This window comes from Stigmatopora argus, chromosome 19 (genome assembly GCF_051989625.1).
Source record: "Stigmatopora argus isolate UIUO_Sarg chromosome 19, RoL_Sarg_1.0, whole genome shotgun sequence".
Classification (NCBI taxonomy): domain Eukaryota; kingdom Metazoa; phylum Chordata; class Actinopteri; order Syngnathiformes; family Syngnathidae; genus Stigmatopora; species Stigmatopora argus.
In genome coordinates this window covers 1,757,116-1,784,890 of record NC_135405.1, presented here as the reverse complement: position 1 = coordinate 1,784,890, position 27,775 = coordinate 1,757,116, and the positions used below count along the sequence as shown (strand labels likewise).

General features: G+C 40.8%; 1 protein-coding gene across 4 annotated transcripts in view; it reads left to right on the top strand.

Annotated features, from left to right (window-relative positions):
• mdn1 (midasin AAA ATPase 1) overlaps positions 1-27,775 on the top strand; it is a 305,960-nt gene that overhangs the window by 105,155 nt on the left and 173,030 nt on the right. For all 4 annotated transcript variants that reach the window (XM_077586594.1, XM_077586596.1, XM_077586595.1 and 1 more), the window contains exons 24-32: positions 513-691; positions 3,214-3,422; positions 5,969-6,115; positions 6,356-6,497; positions 7,589-7,723; positions 7,882-8,020; positions 12,688-12,820; positions 19,475-19,605; positions 26,635-26,773. In XM_077586594.1, the coding sequence (XP_077442720.1) occupies positions 513-691; positions 3,214-3,422; positions 5,969-6,115; positions 6,356-6,497; positions 7,589-7,723; positions 7,882-8,020; positions 12,688-12,820; positions 19,475-19,605; positions 26,635-26,773 (1,354 nt within the window). The remainder of the gene's footprint in view (positions 1-512; positions 692-3,213; positions 3,423-5,968; positions 6,116-6,355; positions 6,498-7,588; positions 7,724-7,881; positions 8,021-12,687; positions 12,821-19,474; positions 19,606-26,634; positions 26,774-27,775) is intronic.

The window sequence follows — 27,775 nt, the reverse complement described above, 5'->3', positions numbered from 1 at the left end:
CATGTTCACACACATAATTAGGGGCAATTTTTAAAGGGTCCAACTAGCCTAGCATGTATGGCTTTTGAATGTGGGGGGAAACCGTAGTACCCGGAGGAAACCCACGGGGAGAACAAACAAACTCCACACCGGTGGACCGACCTGGATTTGAACCCAGGACCCCAGAACTGTGAGGGTGACACGCTAACCACTCAATCACCGGGCAAGCCCACCTCAATGGGACAAAACACAATCGCAAAATTTCAAACATGATGGAGTTCTCCCAAAACTCATTTGGTCTCCCATTGGCTGCATATCCATAAGTCCTGAGGTTATTGCACTCTATGCGAGCGCAAGAGCCGGCCTGAGTGGGGTAGAGGCCACCGTGTGCAACGAGAGAACGGCGCAAGCCCGATTTAAGTTGAAACTTAAAGTTATGATCTTATTACATTCACCTTTTTTAACTCAAAATATTCTATACTCTGTTTCTAAGAAAATAGTATTACCTCACTTATGTTTCATTTTTATCACAGAATTCACCCGGTCCTGATCCAGGGGGAAACGTCCGTGGGAAAGACTAGTTTAATCCATTGGCTGGCTACAGCGACCGGTAACCATTGTGTAAGAATCAACAACCACGAGCACACAGACATACAGGAATACATAGGATGCTATTCCTCAGATGAAAAGGGCAAATTGGTTTTCACAGAGGGTAAGAGTTTTATGTTGATTTAACGTCAATATGTAAGCACTTCAAATGTTACCGAGATCTTTGGCATTGGTATATTTAATTTCTTCATCCATTCAAAAAGGTCTTTGAATACAATCGATTTTGAGATTTTAACTAGTGGAAAAAAAAATCTCAGCAAAGTCTTTCTCTACAGGTGATGTGCGTGACGAGATCACGATAGTCTTCCCTTGAATATCGTGGCTTCACCTTTCACGAATTAGCTTCCTAGCGGATTTTTTTCTATTTATATAAAAAAAAAGAAGACAGATAAAAAATGGCGGAAATCAGGGCACCGCTTTTTCTTCTGTGCTGAAATCGTTGGTTCTGAGCACCAAAGAAGAAGAAAATATAACGCAGAAAAAGAAAGCAACGGGCAGCCACAAGTATCTTGCAAGAGGAAGCGGCCTCTACCCGTTGCGTCGGCGGCTCATGCCAGCGGTGTTGGCCAGGGCTTTGGCGGCGAGCGAGGTCTGCCCTCCAACAGGCAATATTTTGGAGGAGGAAGTGAACTGAGAATACCAGGCTTCCCACGAATCGCATGTGTGGGGATGCTGCTGGATGCTTTAATTAACAAGTTCGACGACCATGGCGGGACGTCTAGGCGGTGAAACATGGAAGTTGAGATTCGATTTACAGTGGGGCAAATAAGTATTTAGTCAACCACCAATTGTGCAAGTTATCCTACTTGAAAAGATTAGAGAGGCCTGTAATTGTCAACATGGGTAAACCTCAACCATGAGAGACAATGTGGAAAACCCCCCTCAGAAAATCAGTTTATTTGCAAATCATGGTGGAAAATGGTGGAAAGTTAATCTCATTACTTTATGTACCCTTTGTTGGCAATAACGGAGGCCAAACGCTTTCCGTAACACTTAACAAGCTTTTCACACACTGTTGCTGTTATTTTGGCCCATTCCTCCATGCAGATCTCCTCTAGAGCAGTGATGTTTTGGGGATGTCGTTGGGCAACACGGACTTTAAACTCCCTCCACAGATTTTCTGTGGGGTTGACACTGGCTAGGCCACTCCAGGACCTTGAAATGCTTCTTATGAAGCCACTCCTTTGTTGCCCTGGCTGTGTGTTTGGGATCATTGTCATGGTGAAAGACCCAGCCACGTCTCATCTACAATGTCCTCCTCCTTCCAGAAGAGCCCAGTCTCCTCGCATTTAACAACTTGCTGTGGAACGTAGTCATGCTTCACAAGTTGTTCGAATTGTTTTAAATAAATCCTTCTGCCGCCTCATTGTCGGCACTCGCTGCCTCATCATGCTGCACGACTGAGTGGATTCCAGTCCTTTTCTTAAATATTTTAAACCAGCCACGCGATGCTTTAAAGTCAGGGTATGCTTGTTGTTCCCAAGAACCCTCAACCCCACCCTCCATCACCAGGTCTTGAAATATGTCTGCTGCTTTTGCAGAAATGGCCGATTCTGTCAATGTATCTCCGGCAATTTCTTTTTCTTTTATCCACTGAAGTAAAAGTCTCCATCTCGTCGTTAAGTGATGATCTCCTTTTCGAAATCACTGAGGCCATGGGAAGGATTCATAGCTTTTAACGCTTCCTTCTGTTTCAATATTGTCGCGATGGGTTGCATGGGTTTCGCCCATATTGCCTTGTAATTTCAGTCAACTGTATGCCACCTTCATATTATTTCAACACCTTCAATTTTTCTTCTATCGATAACGGGGCACTTTTTTTTCTTTCGTACTTGTCATTTTCTTGGGAGGCATGATAAAAAAAGAGCTGCTTCATCCAAACTCGAAAAACGTGACAAAAAAAAACACTGTCAGAGCTCCGTGGAAACGAACGGCGGCCAAAAGTAACGGTACAAAAGAGAGAATGTTGAAACAGTGGTTGTTGTGAGACAACCAATGAGTGCCCAGTACGGTTAGGGAGTTTCTAAAGCGAAAATCAATGCATTCACGACAATATTTTCAAAATTTAATAACGGATAAGGAATGTATGTACTTGTTGGGGGTTTTCATAACTTGAGTATTTTTCCTCATCTTGAGGCACTGATTTGCATATAAAAAGCTTTCGTAACCTGTAAATTTCGCACCCAGAGCTATTTGTAAGTAGAGGTATGAATATATTATATTTAGATATTAATACAATAGTCTTTTGACATGCTTATGGCTATAACATTTAATATATATACACTTTTCATAATTGCACTTGTGTACTTGTATTTCTGTATAGGCGTGAAAACATTTATTGTGGTAGTTATAATGTGGGTGATCCTACTTTGTGGTTTTTTGTTTCATGTCTGGTCTACATTAACCGTGATATTCGAGGGATTACTGTATATTTTTTTACAAACACAAACATGAGAGCCTTTGCTATCTTAAACTTAGTCAAGTGTGCATCACCTTGATGTAATAATTACGAAGCACAAAGTCAATATTTGTTGCCCTTGCCTTTTTCATCATTGATTTGCTGTCATGGTGCTAATTTAATGGGTCACCACATTTGATTGTTGCTTCACTTTGGCTCTCATGCAGGCATTCTCATTGATGCAATGAGGAAAGGTTACTGGATTATCCTTGATGAGTTGAACCTGGCCCCGACTGATGTTCTCGAGGCCCTCAACAGGCTGCTAGATGACAACAGGGAGCTTTTTGTAGTGGAGACACAGGAAGTCATCAAGGCTCACCCACGGTTCATGCTGTTTGCTACCCAAAATCCCCCGGGTCTCTATGGGGGTAGAAAGGTATTCTAAAATTTTGAATACTTACACCGATCAAAAATAGGGGCATAGACTGTTTTTATATATATTTTTCAGTGTGTACATTAATTATACATATACTCTGTACTGTATATATTTGCTGTAGCACTTCTGGATGAATTCAAATTGCTAATCGCTCGCTGCTCTACGAGAGACGTGAAACAACGATAGTTGAAATCTATTATCATTTTGAATACGGATTTCTTGGATAAGGGCTTCTTTTAACCCCTGTCAGCCCTCGCGACTAGTTGACATAGTCGACACTACTTGCGACTTGTGACGTAAATGTGTCAACAAGCACAACATACTATAGAATGTTGATGATGTAGATACATTGTCAATTGTATACAGTCAGATGAAAATGTGTGCCAAGCTCAAGAGTCGGAGGCTTGGCATACCTGGGTTTGAGCAGGAAAGAAGACAACGGCACAATCAAACAGTCAAAAAGAGCAGAAAAATAAATTCCAAAGTGTGGACATATTTTAAAGAAAAAACGGGAAGGTCATCAGAAGGCTTTGTGAAGTTGAGATGTTGTACCACAACCACCTTTTGCTGGGCAATGCCCTCATAACATAAACAAATTTAAATGAACTTCGATTACAATGCAAAAATGAATTTCATCTAACCTTACACTAAACTTAATTCTAATTTTGTTTTAAACTTTTATACCTTTCTTCTTGGTTCTATTTGCCCCGCCTTAACCCTGACTTTCAGATGCAACTTATCGAGTGTCGTTTGCTTTTGTCAAAATATTCCCAAAATGATGCACACAAATGTCCTCACAATAGGATAACGAACGACCACTTGCCAACGAGAAGTAGTATATACTCCTCTCGTATTAGCGATCGCTCCGCCATTTGTACTGACTAATGGGAAAAAAAGCACTGAAAAAAGCAACGCTCCACCCAGTGCTCGTAGAGACATTACACGAGGGAGTTGCGACCAGAGAGACAGTGCCCATGATGTTCTTATGGGCAGCCTCTCGCGTCCGCTGTATGCTCGTATATCAAAATTATTCTCGTATCTCAAGATAAATATTTGCCTGAATTTTTACTCAAATCTTAAATTGCTTGTATGTCGGGGCACTGGTATGTCGAGGTATTACTGTGTGTGTGTGTGTGTGTGTGTGTGTGTGTGAGTGTGTGAGTGTGTGAGTGTGTGTGTGTGAGTGTGTGAGTGTGTGAGTGTGTGAGTGTGTGAGTGTGTGAGTGTGTGAGTGTGTGAGTGTGTGAGAGAGCGTGTGTGTGAGAGAGCGTGTGTGTGAGAGAGCGTGTGTGTGAGAGAGCGTGTGTGTGAGAGAGCGTGTGTGTGAGAGAGCGTGTGTGTGAGAGAGCGTGTGTGTGAGAGAGCGTGTGTGTGAGAGAGCGTGTGTGTGAGAGAGCGTGTGTGTGTGAGAGCGTGTGTGTGTGAGAGCGTGTGTGTGTGAGAGCGTGTGTGTGTGTGAGAGAGTGTGTGTGTGTGTGTGAGAGAGTGTGTGTGTGTGTGTGAGAGAGTGTGTGTGTGTGTGTGTGAGAGAGTGTGTGTGTGTGTGTGAGAGAGTGTGTGTGTGTGTGTGTGAGAGAGTGTGTGTGTGTGTGAGAGAGTGTGTGTGTGTGTGAGAGTGTGTGTGTGTGAGAGTGTGTGCGTGAGAGAGTGTGTGAGAGAGAGAGTGTGTGTGTGTGCGGGCGCGAGCGTGCGCGTCTATAATCATCAACCCCACAACATAATCGCCCCCAAAAATTTACTTAGATTTTTCATAGTAATTATTCAGGTGAAAAATAATCGTTTGGGACAGCTTTAGTGCAGGCAGATATTCTATGCTCAGCCAAAGTTTTAAAGTTTTGTAACCAAGAATTGAGATTAAAATTGTTGAAGAAAGACAACAAAGCAAGCAGTATGGCACCTCAGCATATTTATGATGGACTGCTGACTTTTGCTTATGACAAGATTTTAAAAAGTGTACAGCACATGTCTCAAACCGATTCCACCGGGGGCTGTAGTGGGTCCTGGTCTTTGTTCCAACCGATCCAGTGCCGACATTTTAACCAATCAGGTGTCTTCTAAAATAAGTAGCACCTGACTTTAATTAACTGATTACACTTGCAAAAGGTATCCTCTTGTTGAGTTGGAATGAAAACCTGCACCCACTGCGGCCCCTTGAGGACCGGTTTGACACCCCTGGTATACAGTGATGAACACACGAGCCATATGATGCAATTCTTAGGAACATCGAGTTGTCCAATGTCTTTGGTAGGGACATCTAAAGTTTTCAATAGCCAATGTCATTGATTGGAAGTGTTTATCAAAAACTGGAATTCACATGGCTCTAGTAGGCCTCTCTCAATTTTATTTTTAAATGACAAGAATCTAATTTCAATAAAATCTGCATCCTCAAATATGAATCTTCCATATTCTGTCGGCAGAAGGGTGAAATTCCCTTTATAAATTTGAGATCTGGCTTGCTTGGGGCCCTCCCTAAATAAATAGATGAATTGTTGGTTAGAAACTAATTTCTTGAAACTATTTCATGTTTTCTATATCTTTACCCACAGGTTCTTTCCAGAGCATTCAGAAACCGCTTTGTGGAGTTGCACTTTGATGAGCTACCAAGAGAAGAGCTAGTTACCATCCTCCATCAGAGGTTCTGCATGCCTCTATCATACTGCACCAAACTAGTCAATGTCATGACTGATCTCCAGGTATGCCTTTTTTTTCAATAAAATTTTAGTAGATATAGTTAAGAAAATACATTCATGCTCTTCCTAGAGCAAGGTTTGAATTCTCAATGTTTTTATGATTCCTAAATCATAAAATGTACTCGTTCTTAAGGCACATTCCAAAGCACGGACAAATTGATTTGTGATCTCTTTTTTTTATCATTACTGCCCTTTTTAATATGTCATCTGTCTTACTCTCTGTATTTCTCTCTGCCACTGTAGTCATTCCGCAGAGGCTCATCAGTATTTGCAGGCAAACATGGCTTCATCACACTCCGGGATCTTTTTCGATGGGCAGATCGCTACAGGCTTGAAGAAAAGGCTGAAGCCTCTCATGATTGGCTTCAATATTTGGCCGATGATGGTACATTTGGCAAAATACAGTGGTACCTCGAGATACGAGCTTAATCCTTTCCGGGATTGAGCTCGTATGACAAGATTCTCGTAACTCGAGTGGAAGTTTCCCATTGAAATGAATGGGAAACAAATTAATTTGTTCCAACTCTCTGAAAAAAACACCAAAAACAGGATATTGGATTGAAAAAAAGTTTTATTTCTTATCATTCGCCATATATTGACAAAGTAATAAATAACTAGTGGTTTGATAGTAATAATGTGTTTAATAGGAGTAAAATTAGACACATTACGCGGAGGGTAGAGACAGCGGCATACACGGAGGCGGGGGGGCTGTTCCGGGGGCTTTATCCACGGCAACAATGCACTCGTAAACGAACAAACAAATTAAAATTAACTTGGATAACTATATACAGACACTCAACGTTTAATGTAACTTCAAACAAAATTAAATTCTAAATTTGTTGTAATCTTTTTTACCTTATGTAGTTCTACGGGTTGACACCACCTGGCCGCTCCGCCGAAGTCTTCAAAACGAACGCATCAAGAGTTGTTTGTTTTTGTCTACCCTTCAAAATATTTCGATAATGTCGGATACAAATGTCATCACAATAGGATAACGGACGACCACTTGCCAACGAGAAATAGTCTTTAAAGAACGATCGCGGGACCTTCATTCCTTAGAAAGAATAACAGGAAATACAATAGTTGAGCTTACCCACATATTGATTGTGGGTAATGGAGTTTTATTCTGAGAAAGGTTGCCATTGCCTATGGGTGTTGGGTGCACGAGTATACTTCATTACCCAGAAAGCCCTCTTTTTGCCCGCGCGTTGTGCGTTTCCTGGTCGTATGAGAAACTCGTCTGAATTAATCGTTCCATGCTCGTGGATATTGTTATACACGAAAGATATGCAAAAAAGACCTGGCTTGGTCGCATCACGAAATTTTGATCGCATGACGGGCGAATTATTCGATCCGAATTCCCCTCGTAAAACGAGAATTTTGTATAACGAGCGGTCGTATGACGAGGTACCACTGTATATGGTTTTAATCTGGCGCCAATGTTTCCAAATTCAACTGCTTTGTTGTTTTGTTTAGGTTACATGTTGCTGGCTGGACGTGTTAGAAAGCCTGAGGAGGAGGTCACCATTTTGGCCATCTTGGAGAGGCACTTCAAGAGGACAGTGAATCCCAAAAACCTGTTTTCTATCAAACAGGTTAACAACCAGTTTAGTGAGTAGTTCCAATTAATTAAAATAGTAATAAAACATTCTGCAACAACCAAGGTAATACTGTTCAAGAATGTTGTCACCTTGATTGACTGGTTAAAAGCATCAACCCTAACCCTGCAAGTAATTTTCTGATACACTTGTCCGTCCTATTTTGGATAGGTTCCTGTGTTGATAGCGTTGCTGACATTTCAGAGGATTTTCACCATGTGGTATGGACACACAGTATGAGGAGACTATCTGTGCTCGTTGGACGAGCACTTAGATTTGGCGAATCTGTGCTCCTCATCGGAGACACTGGGTGAGGTGCCATCGGCAAGATGATTTGTCCTGTATCATTTGTAAATGGTGAAGCATGTGTGTGTAAAGCATGTTTCCACCATCACGGCACTCAAAGCGCTTTGTCATTAAGCTTCTGACAACACACCATCAGGAGCAATAGATCTCAAGGATATTTATTTGATGAGCTCATCAAAGTAGGGAATTGAACCTGCAACCTCTCTTTTGGGGAAGAACTACTGTACCGCTGATCCACGCTACCCTACATATTTGTACAGTGGACCCACACCTATTTGCGTTTCCAAATTTGTTACTTCACTCGTTTGCATATTTTTAGTATTATTCACACGTAAGCATTAGCTTCTTATATCAATTCGTGGTACATACAGTGGGGCAAATAAGTATTTAGCCAACCACAAATTGTGCAAGTTCTCATACTTGAAAAGATTAGAGAGACCTGTAATTTTCAACATGGGTAAACCTAAACCATGAGAGACAGAATGTGGGGAAAAAACAGAAAATCACATTGTTTGATTTCTAAAGAATTCATTTGCAAACAATGGTGGAAAATAAGTATTTGGTCAATACAGACGCTCCCCTACTTACGAACGAGTTAGGTTCCGAGCGATTGTTCATAAGTTGAATTTGTTTGTAAGTTGATTCAGTGCTATATTTTGTATTGTGATTTATGTTTAAGGCCTATATAAGTATATTGAAGGTTTATATAAGTGCATTTGTATGTTTAAGGCTTGTATAAGTAACACGCATTGGTTTGTACTGAAAAAAACATTTAATAAAATGGAGAGAATATGTACAGTACTGTATAGAGAGAGAGAGATTTATGTATTAGAAACTGGCCGAAAGAAGCGATCTAACGACGATTGCACAGTTTTCTTCTTTTTTTCCATCATAAATGATGCGGTAGCACTGTATGGCATCATTCAATTGATTTGCAAACTTTGTGCAACGTTCAATATTTGGGTCCTGCTGCTCGATCTTTCTGTTTATAAATAGTACTGACGGTCGAACGATTCAAGTTGTATGCCCGTGAAACGCTCACCACTCTCACGCGCATCAAGCTGCGTTATTATTGCCACTCGTTTCAAATGAAATGGCTTGCCTCTTCCTTGCAACTCCCTCAATAGAAGCCTTTCGCTTTTTACCAGCCATATTCAATAATAGATGCACGAGATATTTAATGATACAAATGAAAAAGGTTCTTTGCCCACTGGAGATACGTTCACGCACTTCCGCATTGCAACGAAGAAGGTAGATCCTGGGTGAGCTGAGCCCTCACAGCGCCAGGCGTATTAGTGGCGGAAAGAAGCACTACTCGAAAAAAAATACAAAATCGAACTTACGAACATTTTTCGACATAAACGCAATTTGCAGACATGTTCGTATGTACCGTTGTTCGTAAGTAGGGGAGCGTCTGTACCAAAATTTCATCTCAATACTTTGTTATGTACCCTTTGTTGGCAATAACGGAGGCCAAACGTTATCTGTAACTCTTCACAACTCTTCACTTTTCACACACTGTTGCTGGTATTTTGGCCCATTCCTCCATGCAGATCTCCTCTAGAGCAGTGATGTTTTGGGTCTGTCGTTGGGCAACACAGACTTTCAACTCCCTCCACAGATTTTCTATGGGGTTGAGATCTGGCTAGGCCCCTCCAGGACCTTGAAATTCTTCTTACGAAGCCACTCCTTTGTTGCCCTTGCTGTGTGTTTGAGATCATTGTCATGTTGAAAGACCCAGCCACGTCTCATCTTCAATGTCCTTGCTGATGGAAGGAGATTTTTACTCAAAATCTCTTGATACATGGCCCCATTCATTCCTTCTTTTACACAGATCAGTCGTCCTGTTCCCTTTTCAGAAACACAGCCCCAAAGCATGATGGTTCCACCCCCATGCTTCACACTGGGTATGGTGTTCTTCGGATGCAATTCGGTATTCTTTCTCCTTCAAACACGAGAACCTGAGTTTCTACCAAAAAGTTCTATTTTGGTTTCATCTGACCATAACACATTCTCTCTGTCCTCTTCTGGATCATCCAAATGCTCTCCAGCGAACCGCAGGCGGGCCTGGATGTGCACTGGCTTCAGCAGGGGGACATGTCTGGCAGTGCAGGATTTGAGTCCCTGGCGCCGGATTGTGTTATTGATAGTAGCCTTTGTTACTGTGGTTCTAGCTCTCTGTAGGTCATTCACTAGGTCCCCCCATGTGGTTCTGGGATTTTTGCTCACCGTTTTTGTTATCATTTTGACGCCACGGGGTGAGATCTTGCATGGAGTCCCAGATCGAGGGAGATTATCAGTGGTCTTGTATGTCTTCCCTTTTCATATAATTGCTCCTACAGTTGATTTCTTTACACCAAGCATTTTACCTAATGCAGATTCAGTGTTCCCAGCCTGGTGCAGGTCTACAATTTTGTCGCTGCTGTCCTTCGACAGCTCTTTGGTCTTGGCCATAGTGGAGTTTAGAGTGTGAGAGACTGAGGTTGTGGACAGTTGTCTTATATACCGATAATGAGTTAAAACAGATGCTATTAATACAGGTATCGAGTGGAGACCTCGTTAGAAGTTAGACGTCTTTGTCAGCCAGAAATTTGGAAATAAATTCTTTAAAAATCAAACAATGTGATTTTCAGTTTTTTCTTCCACATTCTGTCTCATGGTTGAGGTTTACCCATGTTGACAATTTCAGGCCTCTAATCTTTTCAAGCGGGAGAACTTGCACAATTGATGGTTGACTAAATACTTATTTGCCCCACTGTACGTACGCACGCACGCGCACACACACACACACACACACAATACAGACGCCATTGACGGTGCTCCCAAATCAGTGTGAAAGTGAAACTGTTGGGAAGGGTAGGGAAAAAAAAGACATGGCCTTTCAGGCCTCTCTAATCTTTTCAAACAGGAGAACTTGCACAATTGGTGGCTGACTAAATACTTATTTGGCCCACTGTAACTACTTGCATAGACACACCAACACATGTAAACACAACTTAACAATTTAAAATTATGTTTCGCATACACAGAAAAATCCAAGTAACAACTCTGACGAATGGCGGTCAAAGGCATAGGAACTCACTTGCGGCTGGAGCTTATCAGGCATGGTCCCAGAGAAGATTTTAAAAAGTGTAGAAAAGAGGGGCTTTTGCTTAGGTGATCGTGCTCATACTCCGCTGGTGACCTTAACTCCGACCAGGGCGATGCTGGCGTACACCTGGAGCGCACCGTTTTCAGGTCGGGCTTGTGCCGTTTTCCTGTCGGACCCGTTGGCCGTTACCGTGCACAAGCTGGCTACAGTGCGCTAATTTCATTTCTGGCATCATGGAGATGCAATTTTCTGCCAGCGGATGGGGAGGCCAAGGACAACAATAAAAAAAATTCAAAAAACAATACAGAAGTTCATTTACACTTTTTATTTGTTTATATTTTGTTTGTTTTGTAACTTGGAACTAAATGTTTCCCTTCAGAGATTGTAACCGGAATATTTCATATGTACACATATTCATAAGTAAAGATAGTATATATAGTTTGCTTTTCAGAAATCCTCTTGTGTGAATCTGTTTATCACTTCACATCAAAAGGTGACAGCACAACAACATTTTTGAAAACAATCTACTACTACTATCTAAATGTTTCAAGTGTATCAAAAGTGTCGTGTTCAAACCCTAGGGTAGGGTTACAGTGTTAAACAAAAAAGATCCCGATGCGAGCAGTTTTAAGGAGGTTGAACGTACTCGCAATGTTGATAAAATAAAGGTTTATGGGATGTTTGGGTTATTTGCAGTTTTTGCATATTCATGGCAATGTTCGATCCCTAATCCTCACAAAATGCGAGGGCCCACTGTACAAACGCATTTGTCATTGTATCATAAAACCACTGGACTGAATGTGGAGGTTTGTATAAGATCCAATCCACACCGGTGTATAATTAGCCTAATTTATTCAACCCTGTAAAAAATCCCAAGTCAAATAAATAAAACAATTAAGAAGTCTGAGTGACTCTCTTTAACACAAAGGCCATTTAAATATTGCATTTGGTCTCCTTTTAATGTGGTAACAGAACTACTGGCTTGCTTGTGTATTTGATAGTTTATGAATAGCAGACAATGTAAGTCATACAAATATGCTTCACTTTATTGCAGCTTGTCTGCTACAAGTAGCAATACTTATTTTTACCCCCACTATTTGTACAGCAGCTTTTCGTAGATAGTCGTTTGTAAACATACATTTTCTACATTTGACCGTGTTGCATTCCTTTCATGCAAAAAATAAGTGGAAGGGCAATTTTGACTCAATCATAAATATGTTTTCAAACATGGAAACAAGCTAAACACCAGTGTCATTATTTATTTACATCAAGTTAGAGAATGCGCGGACAGAAAAAAAACCCGAACCATCAACATGACTTTTAATTGGATTGGCAAAACAACTTAACCACCTATGAAGCCATGTGAAATGTAAGTCAGGGTTGCTTTGTTTTTTTTGCATTTTTGGGTTTTATCTGAAGCGTCTTTGTTCCGTTTGCGCATTTGGATGCAAACTCTCATCGCAAATTGATTTGTTCATGGATATTGTTTGTGAACTGAGGTTCCTCTTTATGTGATGCTAATTTCACCACCTCCACACACAGAAAAAAACACACTGACCACGACTCCACAACTTTTACAGGTGTGGAAAGACAACAATCTGTCAGTTGTTTGCTGCTCTAACTGGAAAGGAGCTTTTCTCTATCAACTGTCACCTACACATGGAAACCTCAGACTTTCTGGGAGGCCTGCGGCCTGTCAGACATTCTCCTCAGGTGCTGTATTATATACTTAGCTTTATTTTTAACCCTATGGGTTATACATACACTACAGAAGTTTATATTCACAGTGGAAAAACACTTTTTTTTCTGACTTCCTGAAGTCAAATCAGACAAAACCTTTCCTCTTTGAGGTCAGTCAGGATGACATACCGTATTTTCACGACTATTCTGCGCATCGTATTTTTAGCCGCAGTGTCAGTAACGAGTGCTATTTCTGTATTTTAAACACACAAAGCATGCACCGTTTTTTTTAGACGCATGTATATTATATATTATATATGGATGAACATCGAAACGCAATAGCGCTGGCTACCGGAAGCAGCCTATTTCCAGGTTCCGGTGTGCAGTGACTGCTGGGATATATAGTCCTTGCACGCTACACCCACACGCTAAAAACACGTTTTTAAAAAGGCAACGGAAGCAAAACTGAGTTCGGTTGTACTTTATTTAGACATTTTACAACTTACTCACATCATCATCACCCACAAATCCATCAAAGTCCTCATTTTCTGTGTCCGAATTAAACAATTGCCCAAATGAGTCTTCCAAAACGCCGGGTCCAGCGGTTGTAGTTCTTAAGCCTCCGGGAATGACGGCAAGCTCCGAGTTAATATATATATATATATTATATATATATATATATATATATATATATATATATATATATATATATATATATGTATATGTATATGTATATGTATATGTATATGTATATGTATATGTATATGTATATGTATATGTATATGTATATGTATATAGTTCGCAGTCTACCTTTGAATGCTCCGTTGACGCCAACATCTAGCGGCAGGATTTCTTTTGTAAATACAGCCGAAATGACGGCGAGCACCAAATTAGTGTGCTCGCCGTCACACTGGGTGTATTGAAGAACTGGGTGTATTAAGAACTCTATATCCCAGCAGTCACTGTGCAGTACTTTATCTACAGGAAATAGTAGTCTGGGGCTGCTTTCGTAGTTGTATATAGATAGTTCACAGTCTAGCTTTGAATGCTCTGTTGACGCCAACATCTAGCGGCAGGATTTCTTTTGTAAATACAGCCGAAATGACGGCGAGCACCAAATTAGTGTGCTCGCCGTCATACTGGGTGTATTGAAGAACTGGGTGTATTAAGGACTCTATATCCCAGCAGTCACTGCGCAGTACTTTATCTACGGGAAAATAGTAGAGTCGGGGGCTGCTTGCCGTAGTTGTCCTATCGACTGATTTATTTTATTTTATCTTGATAACAATTTTAGTATTGGTCCATGTATAAAGCGCACTGGATTATAAGGCGCTGTGTCTATTATGGAGAAAAATTTAGACTTTTATGTGCGCCTTATAGTCGTGAAAATACGGTAAATATTTTTTTAATGCCATAGTAGTGGTAGATAAATTTAGAAAAATTTATATTGTTTATTCCAAAGTTAAATGTTAATGTTTACCGATGTTACAGTATTCTCTCAAATTTCCCGGATAATGTAGACCAGGCATGGCCGCTATAATCGAAAAACTGCTAAGTAGGATGACCCCTATTATTTCTACCATACGAAGATGTTTTTGCATCACAACAATACAGTGGTACCTCGACATACGAGCTTAATCCGTTCCGGAACTAAGCTCGTATGACGAGATTCTCGTAACTCGAGCGGAAGTTTCCCATTGAAATGAATGGGAAACAAATTAATTCGTTCCAACTCTCTGAAAAAAACACCAAAAACAGGATATTGAATTGGAATTTTTTTTTATTTCTTATAATTCGCCATATATTGACAAAGTAATAAATAACGAGTGGTTTGATAGTAATAGTGTTTAATAGGAGTAAAATTAGACACATTTCACGGAGGGGAGAAACGACACACACGGAGGCAGAGGGGGGAGGCTGTTCGGGGGGACTTTCTCCACGGCACTCGTAAACGAACAAACAAATTTAAATTAACTTGGATAACTAAAAAACAGACACTCAACGTTTAATATAACTTAAAACAAAACTAAATTCTAAATTTGTTGTAATCTTTTTTACCTTACGTAGTTCTACGGGTTGACACCACCTGGCCGCTCCGCCGAAGTCTTCAAAACGAACGCGTCAAGAGTTGTTTGTTTTTGTCTACCCTTCAAAATATTTCGATAATGTCGTATACAAATGTCATCATAATACGATGATGCGCGACCACTTGCCAGTTTGTCAGGGTGAGTCTTTTCTATAAAATCCGAAACCTCTTGCCACTTCGCGAGCATGTCTTTGATATCTTTTGTAGCCGCCTCTTCCACCGCCTCCTCGCTACTAAGTTCCGGCAACAATGTTCACGCTCCTGTAGGTCGATTAAATCCTGTGTCATGAGTTCTTCGTGGTGCTCGGCGATTAGGTCATTCACATCTGCCTCATCAACCTACAGCCCCAAGGAATTTCCAAGCGACATGATATCATCCACAAGTTCATCATGTGCAGCAGGGGCTGCTGTTCCAAAGTCACTTTCAGCGGAAGCTGGCCACAATTTTTTCCATGCTGAATTAAGAGTTCGTTGTGTGACGCCCTGCCATGCATGGTTAATAATTTTCAAGCAATGGACAATATTAAAGTGCTCTTTCCAAAATTCACGAAGGGTTAGCTCTGTGTCATCTGTCACATCGAAGCATTTCTTGAATAAATTGTACACCAGTAGCGGCTTAATTTTACATTCACCGCTGGCATTAGCACACAACGCTAGCATTAAGCGGTCATAGGTTTGTGTCCCGGTAATGCCTTCTCTTCTGCCACGATGAATGTCCGCCTGGGCATTTTTTTCCAAAAAAGACCAGTTTCATCGCAGTTGAAAACTTGCTGGGGGGTGTAATTTTCCTGGGCGATAATCAAGGCTTGATATGATGTCTTGATAAATTCCACCGCAGCTTTCGAAATGCAACTCGCCGCTTCTCCGTGTCGGATTACAGAGTGTATTCCAGATCGTTTTTTAAATTTTTCGAACCAGCCATGACTCGCTTTAAATGTTTGTGAAGTTGTTGAAGGCTCTCCTTTCGTTGATATCAAATCTATGTAAATTCGGCTGGCTTTTTCACAAATGGTAGACTCGGCCAGGCTATCTCCTGCTAATTGTTTATCTTTTATCCACAATAAAAGAAGGTTCTCCATCTCGTCGTGAATGTCAATGCGCCGGTGGGAAATGATAGATAGTCCTTTGGTAGGCCTCTTCTCCTTAATTGCGTCCATCTGCTTAAGGATGGAGGATATGGTTGACGTATTCCTCTCGTATTGCCGAGCGAGCTCGGTAACACGTACCCCACGCTCATGTTTTCAATTATTTCGCGTTTCATGTCCATTGTCAACGGTCGCCTTTTCTTAGCAAAACTTTGCCGATCCATAGTAATACGTATTGTTTACCTCGTATGTAAATGTAGACCAAGTGGGGGGAAAACGGGTGTGGAAATGCAAAGTCCGCCCACCAGTGCTCGTAGACATATTTTATACACGAAAGAGATGGAAAAAAAAATGCCATGGCCACCTGGCTTGGTTGCATCACGAAATTTTGACCGCATCACGGGCGAATTATTTGATCAAAATTTCCCCCGTAAGACGAGCATTTTGTATGACGAGGTACCACTGTATCAAGAAGTGTAGATATTTATTTCCTGTTTTTTCTGTGAAGAACTCAGGGAGGGTTATTTAGTTATTATTTATTTCATTAATAGTGTTATTTGTTTCCTGACTTTTTTTCTGTAAAGAACCTGGAAAGGGTTATTTGGTTATGTGTGGCTTTGTGGAAAACAATTAAAAAAATTTAAGCTCCCCTACGATCGTCACACTTTTTCTGTTACAAACTGACACCGGCTCCCCATCAGAGAAGGGAAAAGTTATGTGGCCCTCACAGGAAAAAGTTTGGGGACCCCTGCTGTAAAGCATATTGCTTGCCTGCTCATCTTCTAATTGAACAAATATCACATTTTGACTTAACTGCTCTCATCTCATTTTCTGAACCGCTTTATCCTCATTAGGGTCGCGGGGGGGTGCTGGAGCCAATCTCAGCTGTCTCCGGGCCAGAGGCGGGGGACACCCTGAATCGGTGGCCAGCCGATCGCAGGGCACAAGGAGATGGACGACCATGCACACTCACACTCATACTTAAGGGCAATTTAGAGTGTCCAATCAGCCGACCATGCATGTTTTGGGAATTTAGAATGAAACCGGAGTACCCGGAGGAAACCCACACAGTCCTGAGGAGAACATGCAAACTCCACACAGATTGACGTGACCTGGATTTGAATCCAGGACCCCAGAGCTGTGAGGCCGACGCGCTAACCACCCGCCCCACCGGGCCGCCTCTTGGGAATAATGACCTATAAATATAAAAGTATCCCAAGTCCTGCAATGTGATATTATACGTCTGCACACCATGGTGTCGATGTACAAACGGGACCTCGTTCAGGCCTATGAGGCCGACGCGCTAACCACTCGTGCCACCCTATTTTGACTTAACTTGACTTACCAAACAAAATATCTTCAATTAAATTTATATTGAAGGATGCAACTTTACCAATATATATTTTTTAGCTCTAATATCAGACAACAAAGTAAATTTTCCTGTTTCTGACTAAGTTCAATCACTTGGCAGTTTTCATAACAGTGGCGGGCCGTGCATTACACACCTAGGCCCAACCCTAACTTTCTTATGGCTAGATAATTTATTAGTGGACTGTCAGGAATGTAAATCTGTATTTCTCTCAGCAATGAGCTCCACATAGTTTCCTTTGTTTTTGGATTCAGCGCTTTCATCAAAATCAATCAAAAATTAAATCAAAAGCCTTGTCGTCATACACAGCTGCGTATAACGAAATTGGTGGTACTACTCCACAAAGTGCGTTTTCCCAGTAAAAAAAACATAAGTAATATAAAAATATAAAAAGTCACATCCTGGCAAGGTAAATTCTTAAATATTGCACAATCTAAGATATTGCAGATTGTTATTGCACACCCTGATGCTCTCCACAGTGGCTGTATAGAAGGTTAACAGAAGCTTAGTGTCCAAGTTGTTCCTCCTGAGTACCCTCAGGAAATGGAGTCGTTTCTGGGCCTTCTTCACCACTGCCGTGGTGTTGGTAGACCAGGAGAGCTTGTCCGTGACGTGGACCCCCAGGAATTTGAAGGACTGGACCCTGTCTCGGCATACTCCATTTATGAGGAGTGAGGCCAGATCTGTGCTGCGCTTGCGAAAGTCCAGGAGATTGTGAGATTGTTCACCAAACACCACGAAGACAGTTTGTTGACTTCATCTCTGTAGGCAGACTCATCCCCCTGAGATGAGTCCGACCACAGTGGTATCATCTGCAAATTTGATGATGGAGTTAGAGTGGTGGGTCGGTGTACAGGGAGTATAGAAGAGGACTCAGTACACCGTGACCGGAGGTTTCGTCCCCGGACGTTTGGTCGACCGGACGTTTGGTGGAACTGACATTTGGTCGCCGGGTTCGCATGCAATTGATAGATTTTAACATTGGGTGAATATGGATTTAATGACTATTATTTAGTGAATAGGGTTAAACAAATGAAAGTCTCGTGACTCGAACCTCGGGACTCGCGAACCCGGCGACCAAACGTCCGTTCTACCAAATGTCCGGTCGACCAAACGTCCGGGGACCAAACCTCTTTCGACGAAACGTCCGAGTACCCGTACACAGACAGCCTTGAGGGGAGCCAGTACTCAGTGTAATGGAGGAAGAGAGGTGGGGAACAAGTCCAACAGTTTGTGGACGGTTTGTTAAGAAGAGGATAGTCCAAAGTGGGAGAGTTTGTCAGCCAGAATGTCCGGCATTATAGAGTTGAAGGCTGAGCTATAGTCAATGCAAAGCATCCTCGAATCATCATTTAATCATCTCCCCGAAATGTAAGTTCCTGCTGGCCCCCAAAAATGACAGTCTATCAGTCTTTTTAAGATTTCCCTATTTTTCTTCACCTTTTCGTTGTGGCACTCTGTTTCCCCACGCACTTGCTCTCTGATCTGTAGCTCCACTCTGGTTGTCCGACCTTTCTTAATGATGTCCAGCTTTTCTTGAAAAGTCAGTCTTGAAAATGGCTTTTACAGTAAGTCTGCAACCAAATCAATTTCTTCTCCTTCAGCCATTGTGGGTTGACAAAACCGCTATTAAATCAACACAATATATTTGCTTGTGTAGCTGGCTACATATAGTTTGGTAGCTCTGGCTAGTCCACTCTATCACTAGCCAATCCTAGTTTGTGAAAGCGATGACGTATCCCTACGCCAGCGAGAAGGCCTTGGTGTCGCCAACTTGAAATCTGATTGGTTAAAGCAACAGCTTTATCGACGCTTGTTTTATGCTGCAGGGCCTGCAGGACTAATTGTGAAGGCCCCCAGGTAGATTTCTGAACCTGGAAACAGATAATGGCTGAAATGTGATTGGTTAAATGCTTAAATATGAAAATACACACCTGGACGCAGCGCAACCGGGGGAAAAGCAATGAAAGGAAGCTGACAGACAATTTGGACAAAATATAATTAACATCTGTGATTCAGATATTGCAGGCCTTGATGGTCCACCACTGTTTTATAACAATATAAATGTCTAGATTATAACATAATGGGAGTTTTACAATTACATAAAATAGATTAAAACTCACTTATTAAACTGTTTATGGTTACAGGCTGATGGTGGTGATTGCAGACTCTTTCAATGGCATGATGGGCCATTGGTTCTGGCAATGAAAAAGGGTGGAGTATTTCTAATGGATGAGATCTCGTTAGCAGATGACTCTGTTCTCGAGAGACTTAACAGGTACACAAAAAACACGCACAAAATCCCTCTTTGTTTGCAATGAAAGATTCCAGACACTTCTTGTATGTTTTAATTAACTGCTCACAATGCGCTAATGTGATTTTGCCCATACTCTTTCAGACAAAGTATCTTTAAATCTTGAATATGTTTGAGTGCCTTTCGGGTCTCTTCAGAAAATTTATATTGGATTCAAATCAGGAGATTGACTGAGAATTTCTTCCATATGTTTTTATTTTATTTTTTTCCAACCATTTGAGAGTTATCTTTGCTGTGTGCTTTGGATCGTTCTTTTACTGAAAGGTCCTGGCACAGTTCAAGATCCTGACCGATAGGGCATTCTCAATTGCAAATGTTTTTATTCCTAGTGGTTTCCACTCGCTTGGTGGCCTAATGATATCGATGACGTTTTCTAAAGGTTCGCTTCTTTCTTAATGTAATGCACGATAGATTCATTTATGCTTGTAATTGTGTGCTACATGGGCATACTTATTGACCGCCTTCAGCATATTTTGAAACTTAACTTTTTCGGTCACTGTCGTTATGTTAAATTTTTTTCTTGGGCTCATCGGATGCCCTAGATCAAGGGTGTCAAACTCGGGTTGGTTCGCGGGCCACATTAACGTCAACTTGATTTCATGCGGGCCGGACCATTTTAGATATAATATTTCGATTTTTTTTTTTAATAAATTGATTAAAAGCCCTGAATATACAGTATTTTTATAGATGTAAAACAATGTTTATTTGAGCTTTTTTATATTTTTAGATTTTACAAAATGATTTTTTAACTAAAAACAAAAAAATGATTAAAAAATTACAATTATTGATTTAAAAGGGGGAAAATCAGGAATTTTAATATACATCTATACTCTTTATTTTAATTTGATCCTAAAACAGAAAGTTGGCACTCATGATTTACTTTACCGGGCCGCCACTTTGACACGTGCCCTAGATTTAGGCGCAGGCTGCATTTTCAAGGGCGTTTGCGCTGACTTCCACCATTTTTCTTCTTCCGCTTGTGAGTTTTGGCGTGAATTTTGACATTTTTATGAATATTTGTTTTATTTGTATACTTAATGGAAAATACCGCTTTGTACTTAAGCCGCACATGTTGAAATTGTCTTTTATCATATATTTTCATGGGATAACACTTTAATACAAGCAAACTATCTCACAAAAGACCGCTTTGCATGCAGGTTTTCATTCCAACCCATAATGAGGACACCTTTTCACCAATTTGGTGTCCTACAAGTGCAATTATTTGTATCATGACGATTGGCTCCATGATTTTCTTTGTCATAGATTGGAAAAAAAACAACTGGCGAGCGCCTGATTGCAGTCAGGTGCTTCTTGTTTTCTGCATAAATCTCATTGGTTAAAGTGCCTTTGCTGGATCGGTTGCAGCAAAAACCTACACCCACATCGGCTAACACAATGTACTCTCTCTGCCCTGAGTTGGGAGGGGGCATCTGAGACCAGATCCCGTCCCATCACCACTAAAGGGCACCAAATTAAAGCTTATAACTGTGACACAAGTTTGACGATTAATTTATTAATTTGCTGCTGTCATAGGTAGTTTATGTTAGGCGAGGCAGGTGCCTGCTCACATTGTTGTCGGCTCCACACAATGTTGTGGGCTCCACCCATGTTATTTGATTGATTGATTGACTTATTTGATAAGGGACAGCACGTATTAATGAACATATTTATTATATTCATGTTAATGAACATATGTTAATGTGTAAGATTGTAGCCGCTAGCTAATTTCCATCTTTAGTCCCTTGTGTAGTTACAAGATGAACAATAACACACACTAGACACATTGCACAATTTTAGAGAGCGTCATGATCGCAATTTTGTTTGTCTAACCGCCAGGCTTTAAGATGATTGGCGAGAGGGTCAGAGATGGAAGTTCATGTATGTTAATTGGTATTAAGTTCCAGGTATGTGTGGCACGGGCATAGATGTTTTGGCTGAAAGCACTCTTTTTGAAGGAACTACACAGTCACCTCAAGAGCCAGCCCTTGTTGATGCGTTGTACAAAATCTTGCAGTGGAGGAGGGGCTTTGTGTTGGAAGATTTTGTAGACTAAATTCGCTTCTGCATATTTAACAGTATTGTTCCAGTTTAAGCGTTTGTGTTTCTTTAATATCTGACAGTGGTGGTGTGTTTTTGCCTTTCTATCCAATACTTTCAAAGCCTGCTTATAAATGGTTTCAATTGGTTTTAGTGTTGTTTTGCTGGCCGATGACCAACTTGTTAGGCATTAAGTCTTGTGTGAGATCATTGTGTCAAAATATATTTTTTTCTGACTGAGGTGTTAGATTGTTTCTAATGAACTTAAAATTAGACAAATTGAATTTAATTTTATTCAGGATGTTTTTTATTTGCCGTTTGAAGGCTAGTTGAGAGTCAAGAGTGATTCCTAGGTATTTAAATTCTTGGACTACATTGATTGTTTTTTCTTGGACAAAAATATTCGGTCCCTGTTATTTGTCGCTCTTTTTGAGAAGTACACACAGAAGGCTGAGATATGTTTAAATGCAGTTGAGATTTTTCAACCCAGGTATTGACCTTGGTCATTGCATCTGTGACTTCCTGTAAAGCATGTTTTTTGTCTTTAGCGTGGACATATAGGATTACATCATCGGCATACATTTGGCAGGTGACAGTTGAAAGATAGCTGCTTAGCAGATCATTTATGTAGAGACTGAAGAGCAGTGGGTCTAGCACTGATCCCTGCGCTATCACAAGACTGTTATTCCGCAAAGTAGATTTTGTGTTTTGTATCCTGACGCACTGTGATCTTACAGATGAGTGTGATTTAATCCAATTTAGCGTGCTTGATGAGAAGTTAAAATTAGATACTTAAGAACACGTCTCAAACCGATTCCGCCGAGGGCCGCAGTGGGTCCTGGTCTTTGTTCCAACCGATCCAGTGCCGACATTTTAACCAATCAGGTGTCTTCTAAAATAAGTAGCACCTGACTTTAATTAACTGATTACACTTGCAAAAGGTATCCTCTAGTTAAGTTGGAAGGAAAACCTGCACCCACTGCGGCCCACTGAGGACCGGTTTGACACCCCTGCTTTAGAAGCAGTATCTGGTGGTTGATGGTGTCAACTGCCTTTTTGAGATCAATAAAGACCGCACCAATGATCCCGCCTTTTTCTAGTTTTGATTTTATGTTCTCTAGAAAGAACCGCTGTTTCGGTAGAATGATGATTAATAAAGCTGAATTGCAGCTTGTTAAGGGTGTATGGACTGCTATTAATGTGAGCCACAATTTGGTACGCTACTATCTTTTCCAAGACTTTTGAGATGGCCGGAAGGATGCTTATAGGTCTGTAGTTTGTTAATGCGGGGTTCCCTGATTTGAGGACCGGCGTGATAACTTAGCACACACCTCCAGGGTTCAGGGAAGAGACTCTTGTTTATGGATTTGTTTACTATAGTGGTTAATGGAGCTTTGAGAGATTCTTTGTGGTATTTCAGAAATGTTACATCCATGTTAAACACATTTTGCTTTGGAGCTTTTGAGGCCAGATATCGCTTTTTTAACTTGACTGTGAAACTATGTTTAGATTAAGAATATGTTCATTGGTGTTTAGTGGTTGTCGTGGGTGTTATTCTATTTGAAGGGTGCAAGGTGTCAGTTCTTTAATGGAGTCTATAAAGTAATGATTTAAAGTTGTGGCTATGTCCTTTGGGTCACGGGTTGTTTTCTCCTTCAATTGTAGTTCCTTTATTTGTTTGCGGTTTGAAGTGTTTCCTGCCAGTTATTAAATCTTTTTCCAGATCTCTTTTGTGTTCCCTTTTCGCGGTGTTAATTATGTTTATAAAGAAATTTGATTTTGCAGTTTTCTTTTATTACTTTGTTTCTTAGAGAAGTAAATGTCTGTCTGTCATTAATCCTTTTGGTTTTAAGAGATGTTCTGAGAGCATGGTCCCGTTTTTTCATTAATGCCTGTATGTTTTCATTTAACCATGGGAGGTGATTCTTTTTAGACGGTTTTCTTAAACTAAACTTAATTCTAATTTTGTTTTATATTTTTATACCTTCCCGGGTTGGCTCTATTTGCCCCGCCTCCTCCCTGACTTTCAGATGCAACCAATCGAGGGACAGAGAGAGGGGGGAGAGAGGGTGGGGCCTTTTTGCAGGGCAATGCCCTCATAACATAACAAACAAATTTAAATGAACTTGGATTACGATGCAGACACACTCAAAAATAAATTTAATCTAACCTTACACAAAACGTAATACTAATTTTGTTTTAAACTTTTATACCTTTCTTCTTGGTTCTATTTGCCCCGCCTCAAGCCTGACTTTCACATGCAACCTATCGAGTGTTGTTTGCTTTTGTCTTCCCTTCAAAATATTCCCAAAATGATGCACACAAATGTCCTCACAATAGGATAACGCACGACAACTTGCCAACGAGAAGTAGAATAAACTCCTCTCGTATTAGGGATCGCTCCGCCATTCGCACTGACTAACGAAAAAAAAAACACTGAAAAAATACAACGCTCCGCCCAGTGCTCGTAGAGACATTACACCAGCAGCGGGCCGTGAATTTCAAAGTGACACCTTCAATTCTATATCTGAATCAATCCAACCCTCAAAAACTATTTTATGGCTATAAAACCTTTACTCGGCTAATTATTTAGGAATATAGCCATATTTTACTCACCCAAAATGTTTTTTAGCTGTACACAAAATCCCTCCTTTCATTCCTCCTTCCTTTCTATCACCATCGAAGCTAATGCTGAAAGTCGAGCCTGTCCTGTCGTATTTCTGGCATAAGGTTTTATTCGATTTGGTGCTGAAAATGTTCGTTCCCGGTTGTGACACGCTTGCTTGCTTCGGAGTTGTCCGACCTTTCTTAATGTCCAGCATTTCTTGAAAAGTCCTTCTTGAAAATGGCTTTGACAATAAAAGTTATCCAATCCAATCCAAATCCATTTCTTCTCCTCCTCCTGCCATTGTGGGTTGACAAAACCGCTATAAAATCAACACAACAATATATTTGCTTGTGCAGCTCGCTCCAGATACAGTTTGGTAGCTCTGGCTAGTCCACTCTATCACTAGCCAATCATAGTTGGTGAAAGCGATGATGTATCCCCACGCCTGTAAGAAGGCATTGGTGTCGCCAACTTGAAATCTGATTGGTTAAGGCAACAGTTTTATCGACGCTTGTTTTATGCAGCAGAGCCTGCAGAACTGATTGTGAAGGCCTCAAGGCAGATTTTTTACCCTGGCAACAAATAATGGATGAAATGTGATTGGTTAGATGCTTAAATATGAAAACACACATCTGGAAGCGCAACCAGGGGAAAAGCAATGAAAAGAAGCTGACAATTTGGAATTATTTACTAAGTATTCATGGACAAGACATAATTAACAACGGTCTGTGATTCAGATATTTTTTTAGGCCAGTAGAGAAGGCCTTGCAGGCCCTGACGGTCCACCTACTGCATTACATGAGGGAGCTGCGACCAGAGAGACATTACACGAGTGATTTGCGACCAGAAAGACAGTGCCCATGATGTGATTTTCAGTTTTATTCCCCACATTCTGTCTCATGGTTGAGGTTTACCCATGTTGACAATTACATGCCTCTCTAATCTTTTCAAGTAGGAGAACTTGCACAATTGGTGGTTGACTAAATACTTATTTACCCCACTGTACATATTTTACACAAAATTGATATACTTTTTCTTATTTTGAAGGTTTTAAGTGGCGAGTATTCAAGATTGTAGAACGAATTATGCAAATTCAATGTCAATTTCTGCTTTATTAACGAAAATCCCAAGTTACGAAAGAAGTTCTGGAACCAATTAATTTTGTAAGTAGAGGTACCACTGTACTTTGTTACATACCATTAGTTGGCAATGACAATTACAGACGCTCCCCTACTTACAAACATTCGAGTTATGAACAACGGTACATGCGAACATGTCTGCAAATAGCTTTATGTCGAAAAATGTCCGTAAGTTCGATTTTGTATTGCGCGCCTTTTTCCGAGTAGTGCTTCTTTCTGCCGCTAATACCGACCCCTGCCGCTGTGAGAGCTCACCCAGCATCCACCTTCCTCTGCCCAGTTCGTTGCAGTGCGTAAGTTGCGTAAGTGCATGACGTATCTCCAGTGCGCAAAGAAACTTTTTCATTTTTATCATTAAATATCTCGTGCATCCATTATTCAAAATGGTTGGTGAAAAGCGAAAGGCTTCTAGTGAGCGAGGTGCAAGGAAGAGGCAAGCCATTTCATTTGAAACGAAAGTGGCAATAATAAAGAAGCTTGATGCGGGTGAGAAAATGGTGAGCGTTGCACGGGCATTCAACTTGAATCGTTCGACCGTCGGTACCATTTATAAACAGAAAGATCGAGCAGCAGCACCCAAATATTTAACGTTGCACAAAGGTTGCAAATCAATTGAATGATGCCATGCAGTGCTACCGCATCATTTATGATGAAAAAAAGAAGAAAACTGCAATCGTCATTAGATAGCTTCTTTCGGTCAGTTTCTAGTAAATCTCTCTCCCTCTCTCTCTAATGTATGTATACAGTACTGTATGTATTCTCTCCATTTTATTAAATGTTTTTTCAGTACAAACCAATGCGTGTTACTTATACACGCCTTAAACATACAATGCACTTATATAAACCTTCAATATACTTATATAGGCCTTAAACATAAATTATAATACAAAATATAGCACTGAGCAACTTACGAACAAATTCACCTTATGAACAATCGCTCGGAACCTAACTCGTTCGTAAGTAGGGGAGCGTCTGTACTCGTATTTGCGTCAGAAAGCGCATCCAGCATAAAACTTGTGTACCAAATCCAATGGGCGATTCTACATTTCCGCCGTGGCGATGGATCCTTCCGGAATTCTCCGTGGGACTTGTTACATTAAAAACTCAACATCACTTTATCTATATTTTAACGTTTTCAAAATTGGCTGCTCAGCCAAACTCTTGAAAAGAGTGACTTATTGACTGGAAAATGTGTATTTCTTTTTTCAGTGTTTTAGAGATCGAGAAGTCACTTGTGTTGGCAGAGAAGGGCAGTAATGACAACAATGATGTGGAGCTGATCCATGCCGCTGAAGGTTTCCGTCTAGTTGCCACAATGAACCCTGGAGGAGACTTTGGAAAGAAGGAGGTATAAATTACAATTCAGTGCTTGTGTATTACACTGCATGACATCAAATTTACTGTGTTAAAACACAACTACCTCCAAAAGTTTTGGAACAGCAAGTCCATATCCTTTGTTTTTGTTGTGTACTGAAGACATTTGGGTTTTAGATAAAAAATTAAATTTTAGGGCTGTTGCAAATGATTTTCTTCCCTCTCTGGCTAATTTTCGATGATATTTACCATTAGTCGATTAATTCAATTCAAATCAATGATCTAGATTTTAATACCTTTTTTTTTTTTAATTGTTTAAATCAGTGTTTCCCAAACTATGAGATGATCTGGTGTGGCGTGCAAAATTTATAATATTATGAGAATAAAGTTGTGCTTTTGCTCATTTTCTAACTAAACCGGAAGTTTATGGTTTTATGTGATTCAGCTTTTGGCGAAGTAAGGTGTGATCACAAAATTGGGGGTGTGGAACAGCTGAGACAGCTCCTGTCCCATTACCACCTAAGAGCGCCAAATTGAAGCATTTAACTGCGGCACACAATTGAAGTGTCTAAGATCAATGTAGCACTTAACGAGCAGCTGTAACTTCTTGTTTATGTTAGGCAAGACAGCTGTAAGAAGTTTTTCTTTGCAGAGACCCTGATGGCTCATTATGAGCCAGATATGTCTCGGGAACAATCTCATCTCATTTTCTGAACCGCTTTAACCTCAAGGGTCGTGGGAGGGTTCTGGAGCCTATCCCAGCTGACCTCGGGCCTGAGGCGGGGGACACCCTGAATCGGTGGCCAGCCGATTGCAGGGCACAAGGGAGATGGACAACTATGCACACTCACACCCATACTTAAGGGCAATTTAGAGTGTCCAATCAGCCTACCATGCATGTTTTTGGAATGTGGGAGGAAACCGGAGTACTCGGAGGAAGCCCACGCAGGCCCGGGGAGAATATGCAAACTCCACACAGATTGACGTGACCTGGATTTGAATCCAGGACCCCAGAGCTGCGAGGCCGACGCGCTAA